The sequence below is a fragment of the Saccopteryx bilineata genome, chromosome 7, assembly GCF_036850765.1.
Source record: "Saccopteryx bilineata isolate mSacBil1 chromosome 7, mSacBil1_pri_phased_curated, whole genome shotgun sequence".
Lineage (NCBI taxonomy): Eukaryota > Metazoa > Chordata > Mammalia > Chiroptera > Emballonuridae > Saccopteryx > Saccopteryx bilineata.
Window position 1 is genome coordinate 91,095,220 of NC_089496.1, and position 8,333 is coordinate 91,103,552.

Sequence of the window (8,333 nt, forward strand, 5' to 3'; positions counted from 1 at the left end):
GGGTAGCAGGTCCTAGCAGGTTCTGGAGCCAGACCTCCTGCGATCAGATTTCAGCTCTTACATGGGTGCTCTGGGGCAACTAAACCTCTTAAAGCCTCAATTTTCCCTTCTAAAAAATGGGGTGAATAATCATCACACTGCATTAGGTTATTATGGGGAGAAAATGAGTTAATATATCTAAAGAAGTCAGAACAATGCCTGGCACATAGTAAGCACCATATAAACATTTTGCTGTTGTTATTATTATTATTTAGAATCTGGACATAGGGGATCCAGAACCCACAGCAGATCTATTTAGACTCTTGCTACTAAAAGTTTGGTCCATGGACCAGGATCAGCAGCGTCACTTGGGAGCCTGTTAGAAGTTCAGTCTTGGCTCCAGTCCTGGATACACAGAATCAGAATTTGCATTTCACCAAAGCCCAGCTGAATGATGAGTGCATTCAGGTTTGCACAGCACTGCTTCAGAGCACAGGGGTGGCCACCCCCAGAAACTAGGCCAGAGATGGGGCTATTTTGGGGAAGGAGGTCAACAAGGATTAGGCTGTCTTGCCTTGGGGTTCCCACAGCCTGCACAGCCCTCTACCCAATGTCAGCACTGCCACTTCATGCGGGGACACTGTAGGGGGCCCTACACCTCGATGTTCTGGGACAGCCTGGTACTGGGAGCCACTGTGGGGGCACGGTGACTGAGGCCACCCCCCCAGAGCTCCGGGGATGCAACGAGGTCGAGTGGTGGTTTGCTGGAGTACCAGGTGCTCAGGAGATGGTCCACTTGCTCCCGGCTGGAGATTGAGCGCAGGTGGGTCTTCCCATTTCTGTCCAGGCCCTCGGGGGGCTCAGGCATCTCTGGGGGCTCGGCGCTGCTGTCCGCCGTGTCCCGTTGCAGTCCCCGCGCCCGCAGCTCGTTCTGCATGCTGGCGAAGAAGTGCAGCACGCAGCGGTGCGCGAAGTCCCGCGCGTGCTCACTGCACGTCTCGTCGAAGAGCTTCTGCTCCAGGTCCACGTAGTTACTCCAGTATCTGCGCTGCAGGAAGACGGTCTGGTCGAAGCAGGGCCTTAGGCAGCGGGCCAGGAAGGCCAGGACGATCAGCAGCAGGGTGATACTCCAGCCGATAGCCTGGGGGCGGCAGGACAAGGTTGGGTGTGGGCGGGGCACAGCGCTGTGAGCCTGGCAAGGGCGTTCCAGATTCTCTCCCTTTATGAATCCCTCCCATCCTTCGCATTTAATCATCCCTCCTACCAACCACCTTCATCCAGCCTCCCTTTCATGCCTCCTCTCATCTTTGCATCCATTCATCTAACCAGCTATCTCTCCACCCATCCATTCAGTTATCCATCCTCTCATCTGACTATATATCTATCATCTTCCTATCCAGAGATCCTCCCAACAGTTTTTCCATCTGTCCATATCCAGTCTCCTATACAGCCATCTATCCCCATCCATTTATGTTCTGATACTCTCATACTTCCTTCAGACTATTTATCTAACCATTCATGCACCCACTATTCATCCTTTCAACTTTCTTTCTGGAAACCAGAATATATCTTCCCAAAGTATGCCTCTTTGACAAAAAATTATTTTGAGCTGAAGACAATTAAGAAGCATCAAACTTTGGAAAAATTCTCTATCCTTTTTGCCTTAAACGCAATATATACTGCTCACAAAAATTAAAGGATATTTCAAATGAATATGAAGCGATAAAAAAAAGCATTTAATTTTTTTATTAAACAAGAACATCAGTAAAGCAAACAAGTCAAAGAAAGTTGTTCAATTATGCAAATGAGATGTAAAACCAACTTTTATTTCGTTGGTGAAAATGCACTGTACAAAAGGCTGAAAGTACTGGAGTATCTGCACATTCACATTCATTTTGAAATATCCCCTAATTTTTGTGAGTAGTATATACATTCTCCTTTTACTGGAGACAGACTCTTATCCTGCCAAGACATCACCAGGGGAATGTGCGAACCTTACTCTATCAGTCAAGAGGAGTGAGAAGTTCCAGGTTTCCTCTCACGGGTTGACCTGACCACAGTTTCTGCTGCTGAAAGCCTAAAACTACTTTCCTTTGTCCTGTCATTTTTCTACAAAGGTACTGCTCTTTGCTGAAGATGCTATATAAACCGGAATTCTAAGCCACCACTTCGAGTTACTCTTTGATTTAGGTTTCTCCCACGTGATGTGCGCTGCATGCACTAACAAGCTGTTCTCCTTTTGTTAATTATTTTGTTGTTAGCATCTCAGCTGAAAACCTAAGATGGGAAGAGGTAAAGTTTTTTCTTCCTACACTCCCATGCATCACCTATCCATCCATCCATCCATCCATCCATCCATCATCCTTTCATTGTTTATTCAGTCCTCCATCCATCCTCGCATATATTTATCCACCTCATCCATCTATCCCGTATTTTGGGGGAGGCACTGGGGACCCTGTCTTTTCTCTCATAGAGTTCACACCTAAGTGGAGAAAACAATAGGCCATGACTGGCTATGTGCCAGATTGAAGGGAGTCATGGGGATTTACCTAACCTGAGCTTGAGGGCTCAGGGAACAGTAAGGTTTATTAGACTGAGACCTGAAGGATGAGTAACAGTTGTATAGGCTATGAACAGGGAACAGTGTTCCAGGCCAAGAGTGGGAAACAACTGGAAGTAGCTCTCTAGGGCTGGAGCGCACACCTGGCTGCTCCTTTCTCCCTCCTCTCTGCCCATCCACAGCTAGAGTGTCTTCAAGGTCTCGCTGAAGACTGGAGCACTGTGTGGACCTGGAACAGAGAAGTCACCCTTCCAACACAGAGACATATTTGAATCCTTATCATTTGTAGAAGTGATTTACAGTCTCTCATTTGGCCTCTCACAGAATCCTCCCCGCTTATCAATTTAAAAATACTTGTATGAGTATTTTACACTTGGGGAGCATTTAAAGTGTTTGATAAAGTTACAGCTGGGTCAGGACTCAAACACTGGTCTGATGGAAAATTCCGCACTCTTTCCAATGAGAAATTTAGTGTTTAAGGTGCGGGGACCATCAGGGTAAAGGAGACCAAACTCCCCTTCGTTTTGCAGGAGAAACTGAGGCCCAGAGGGAGAGTGACATAGCCACGGTCACAGTCTGAACTAGAATCAAGTGTGTCCCGAGCTCTGGTTCTCTCTACACTGCACCACGGGCCTGCATTTGCCACCAGCCTGTCTTAGGTCCTCAAAAGGCTGGGGACATGTGTTTTTTTTTTTTTTTTTTTTTTTTTTGTTTTTTTTTTTAATTTATTCATTTTAGAAAGGAGAGAGATAGAGAGAGAAGGGGGGAGGAGCAGGAAGCATCAACTCCCATATGTGCCTTGATCAGGCAAGCCCAGGGTTTCGAACCAGCGACCTCAGTATTTCCAGGTCGACACTTTATCCACTGCGCCACCACAGGTCAGGCTGGGGACATGTTTTTATTCTCTGTAGCCCTAGTGGTACTCTGCATGCCTGGGTTCATATGAATACCTTTTGGAGGACACAGCTCAACCTGGGGCTCTGGAAGTGGTAGTGTTGGAATCTAGGGCCTGGGCTGGGAATGGGGCTGCGGTTTGCTCCCAGGATAATGATCTCCTACGGGAAGCCAGGCATCTGGGGAGAACTTGCATTGTAGGGAGGTGGTCAACATGGTCAGAAGTTATAACATGTGTATTCAGATCCCTGCCCTGCCTCTTCCAAACTGTGTGACTTTGGCTTAGAGAATGAAACTCTGAACCTCCGTTTCCTCATCTGTGAAATGGGATGATAATGATTGTGTCCATTTTATAGGGCTGTTCTGAGAATTAAATGAAATAATACATATGAAATATGAAATGCTTAACCCAGTACCCAACACATAAGTCCTCAACAAAAGGTAATTAGCATTATTTCTGGGGGATGGGGAAAATGTATGTATGGGGTGGACAGAGCCGTCTATCTGCAATGCTTTCTCGCTATCCAGTCTCCTGAGGGTGGACCTAACTGACTCCCAGAGGATATGGGTACCTGGTCTCTGTCCGGGTGAATCAGCATTAGTGACCAAGTGCCTGCTCCCCAAGGCCCAACACTGTCCTGCACATGAGCCATGTTCCTGATCCTCCTGCGACCACTTGCTCCTTGGCTGTGTCTCCAGAAGTAGGGAGGGGACACAGGAAGTCATTTGTACCTTCTCACCCTCCAGAACCCATGCAGGATATATGGGAGGGTTGGCAGAGGACCTTACAAATTACCTGTGACAGGCACCGCAGGTAGCGAGACACTGCCTTTCGAGCAGGGCTGTTTCTGACCAGCTCATCCTCCCTGCAGGGCACCTTGGCCAGGAAGAGCTGAACCTGGCTGGGGGTCATGTTGGCAAAGTCCAGAAACTTCTCAGGGTCCACGGAGCTGCTGAAGGCACAGACGAAGCACTTCCCATCAAGGAGGGCCAGCAGGACCCAGACGAGGGGGGCAGCCAGCGCTCTCTGCAGCACAGAGGAGAACATATACCTGGGAGCAGAGGAAAGGGAGGTCACAAAGGGAGGCTGGAATTCAGCTGAAGCAGGAAGGCTACAGGAGAGATGCAAAGATGGACTTCCCAGGCAGGCTGGGACATAGTAATTGTAGTTACATCAAAGGAACGGCTGCAGCTTCCACTGTCGGGCTCCCAGCAGCACAGGGCAAGGAGGAAGGAGGGCTGGGGACTCTGGGAGTCCCTGGACTACAACACAGGGGAGCTGGTGTTCTTCCAGCTCTAGGCCTTGTGGTAGACTCTGCAGATGCCCTGCCCACTCAGAGGCATCTACAGCATTGGCAGATCATCCTTATTCACGTGGAGGCCTGAGCGCCTGGGACCCCAACCACCTCAATGGCTTGTGTGGCTCTGCCTGAGGGCTAGGCTGCAAGTGATAGAAAGTTAACCCCAAGTCAACCTTCAAGCCAAGAGGATGGGCCTGGTGGATAAATGCCCATCTTCCTAGACCCTCAATGGACCATTTCTGAGGTGTGCCCTACCCCCCCTATCAGAGGGTCCTCAGAAAGACTGTACTGCAGTTACCTGCTCATTGTCACATTCTTCCCAGGGCCTGCTTTGGAGGGGAACCCAACTAAGACAGCCCAGCCAAATAACCCTCGAGACGTAGTGCCTCAAACAGCTCTCCCAGCATCCAGGGAGCCCAGCCCTTACTGTCCCCGGGGGCCTCTTCTGACCTCTCCACCCCTCTCACGGCCTACACTGGGTGTTGGTCACAGGACAGGAGCCCCGTGGAGCTGCAACCACTGGCTCCCAAAGAAAAAAGCCAAGGGCACACCTAGTGCATGTGACCTTCCCTGTGTGGCTGGGTGACAGGGAGCACAGAGCCCCCAAAGAACACAAAACAGAGGCTACTTGTGCACAGGATGCAGATGTTTCTAACTTGTACTGTATTTAAACATAAAATGATGCATGCTGTGTGTGTGTGTGTGTGTGTGCGTGCGCGCGCACACTGAACTATAGGCAGGGGCGGCTCCAGCTTTTCCTATGGGGACAATGTGGTTAGAAGGTAGAACTGAGGACTTGTCATGAAGTTGACTTACATACCCTTGAGGACACCTCTGTTATGCATGTCAAATCACAGGATGGAAGAGGAGATCGGGAGAGGGCAAACCCAGCGAGCCCCTCCTGGCACTGCCCACAGGTCTAGAGCACTTAGACATTTTGTTCAAAAAGCTAAGGGCAGCATAAGTTACCTAACTTCTCTGTGCCTCAGATCCCTCATCCTTAAAAATGAGTCTCATACAGGAGCAGACCCAAGGCTGTGATGGCGATTCAGAGGCTGGGCACACACAGCACTGGGCACAGAGCTTGGCACCGAGTCGGTGTGCAGTGTTGGCCAGGGAGCAATTCAAATTGCTAAACTCCATCAACTGCTTTTGGTACAGGGCAGCCACCAGGTGGGAGGACACAGCAGTGCGAGCTGCCCCAGGGGGCTTATGGGAGAGCCATGCAGCCCTTAACACCACTCATGCCTCCCACTACATGCAAAACCCTCTGTGCATGTCATGGGATGGCCCTTCATGAGTGTGCTGGGGTATAATCCGTGGTTAGCATGACAGATGTGACCTGGGTAGTTCTGGGAAATCCTGTATCATTCATGTGTCTCTAGCACTGGCCACAGAAAGGTGACAGATGACAGGAACAGAAATATCTGTTTCCAGAGTGGAAACAGCAAATGGGTTTCCTGAGCTGATTGACGATGCCTTAGTTGGGGAAAGGAGAGGGCACACCCAAGCATGCCTGTGGGGGTGGGTGAGGAGCCTGACAACACCCATGGGGTCATGGGGGCTGGGGTCATCTGGCAGTGTTTGTGTGGGTAGGTGGGGCCGACAATGCCCATGGGGGAGGGTCAGGGTTTGGGGGTGCCCCTGGCAATGCCTGTGCAGGTGTGGGGGACCTGACGATGCTCTCAGGGGAGGGTCAGGGTTTGGGGGTGCCCCTGGCAGTGGCTGTGCAGGTGTGGGGGGCCTGACGATGCTCTCAGGGGAGGGTCAGGGTTTGGGGGTGCCCCTGGCAGAGGCTGTGCAGGTGTGGGGGGCCTGACAATGCTCTCAGGGGAGGGTCAGGGTTTGGGGGTGCCCCTGGCAGAGGCTGTGCAGGTGTGGGGGGCCTGACAATGCTCTCAGGGGAGGGTCAGGGTTTGGGGGTGCCCCTGGCAGTGGCTGTGCAGGTGTGGGGGGGCCTGACGATGCTCTCAGGGGAGGGTCAGGGTTTGGGGGTGCCCCTGGCAGTGGCTGTGCAGGTGTGGGGGGCCTGACGATGCTCTCAGGGGAGGGTCAGGGTTTGGGGGTGCCCCTGGCAGAGGCTGTGCAGGTGTGGGGGGCCTGACAATGCTCTCAGGGGAGGGTCAGGGTTTGGGGGTGCCCCTGGCAGTGGCTGTGCAGGTGTGGGGGACCTGACAATGCCCACAGACCTCTGGGTGATATGGGACCACACCTGATGATGCCCGGGTCCTTCCTCCGGTGCCCTGCGGGCCGGCGCCACTCCTCCACCATCACCACGGACTGCCGGTTGGCGAGGAGGCCACAGAGGAAGAGGGCAAGTGGGGGTGTGAGCAGCAGGCCCAGGCCGTAGAGGGCGTTGTAGTGTGCCAGGCAGGGGCAGCTGAAGTCGAAGGAGGAGTACAGCTTGACAGTGGCCACGGCCAGGAGCAGGCAGACGCCATTCATGACCGAGTCGGGGCTGGACTGGAAGTGCTGGAAGAGCGTGCGGAACTTCTCCATGGCTCTGCCTCGTGGGAGGGCGGCGTGGCAGCGGGGTGGTGAGGCTTCAGCCGCCTTCCTGGGCAGTGCTGGCAGAGTCCAGGCCCCAAGAGGTTCTTCTCTTCCAAGGGTCTGGAGGACAAGGAGGAGGTGGGTCTAGACCCCAGCAGGACTCCTGGGATCCAGCTCACCACAAAGGCTCCGATGCCCAACCGGATTGTCTGTTGTCACCAGTGCCCCTCCGCTCCTCTCTAGAGTGAGTCACTGCTCTGTGACCAGCCAGCCCAAAGCACCTCTAGGCAAATGTGCCCTGCCCTGTCCCTTCGTCCCCGTCATTCCCCCCTACCCCCCCGCTCTTCAGGGGGTGGATACTGAGGCCGGACAGCTGGGAGGGTGTCCCGTGAGGGACAGGCAAATTCTGGGTGTGGTAAAGCTAAGATGCTGATGGAGCCAATTATATTTTCTGGCTTTGATCAAAAACATGACTTGATTCAGCTGAGCCCAGGGAGAACTCATGTTGGCTTTCATGCTGGGAGGAGCCAGGAGGGGCACCTTACCTCCCCTGGAGGGTTCTTAGAAGAGAAAACCCTTAAGAAGAGTTTAAACCAGGTTTTTAGCATTTGGTAATGAAAGACGTTGGAAAGGGAAGGCTTTCCAGACAGAAGTTCTTGTATGGGTAAAGGCGTGGAGGTGAGAAACAGTCTGGTGTGGCCAGCAGTTTGGGGTCGCTGGGACGTCGTGCCAGACGGTGGGTACCAGGAGACAGGGCTGGAGGCTCAGTGGTGGCAGGCGTCTGCTCCATTTTATTCCACTGCTCTCTAGGTCTGGCCACTGGCTGGTGTAAGCTCCCTAACACACAGCTTCCACTAACTCACTCCTTGGCTCAAGTGAGACCGGGCTCCCTCAGCCTCCTTAGCTCAGCATTCAAGTCTCTCCTAACTGTCTGTACCAGAAGTGTCTTCCCACCTCCACTAAAAACCATGTCTCTTCTTCCCACTTGCCCGTCAAGGGACAACTTAAATGCAGCCCTGTCACCAAGTCACCCCTGGTGACCTCAGCTCCGTGGGGGCTTTGATCAACCATTTGGCCCTGGGAAAGGCCACCTCAGCCTGGTAGCAATC

The 8,333-nt window shown here is 52.5% G+C and overlaps 1 protein-coding gene across 1 annotated transcript; it reads right to left on the bottom strand.

Annotated features, from left to right (window-relative positions):
- Positions 1-356: 356 nt before the first annotated feature.
- Positions 357-7,233, bottom strand: CALHM3 (calcium homeostasis modulator 3). Its single transcript, XM_066240150.1, has 3 exons — positions 6,947-7,233; positions 4,230-4,485; positions 357-1,120 (listed from the first exon to the last, which is right to left on the bottom strand). The coding sequence occupies exons 1-3, from the start codon at positions 7,231-7,233 to the stop codon at positions 632-634; spliced, it is 1,032 nt and encodes a 343-aa protein (XP_066096247.1). The 3' UTR covers positions 357-631.
- Between the last annotated feature and the right edge of the window lie 1,100 nt (positions 7,234-8,333).

Excerpts from the sequence above, each read along its gene's own strand:
- CALHM3 (XM_066240150.1), bottom strand. The coding sequence starts at position 7,233 with ATGGAGAAGTTCCGCACGCTCTTCCAGCACTTCCAGTCCAGCCCCGAC. Across the intron at positions 4,486-6,946 it reads AAGGACCCGGGCATCATCAG|GTATATGTTCTCCTCTGTGC; the intron begins GTGTGGTCCCAT and ends CTCTGCTCCCAG. Across the intron at positions 1,121-4,229 it reads ACCTGCGGTGCCTGTCACAG|GCTATCGGCTGGAGTATCAC; the intron begins GTAATTTGTAAG and ends TGCCGCCCCCAG.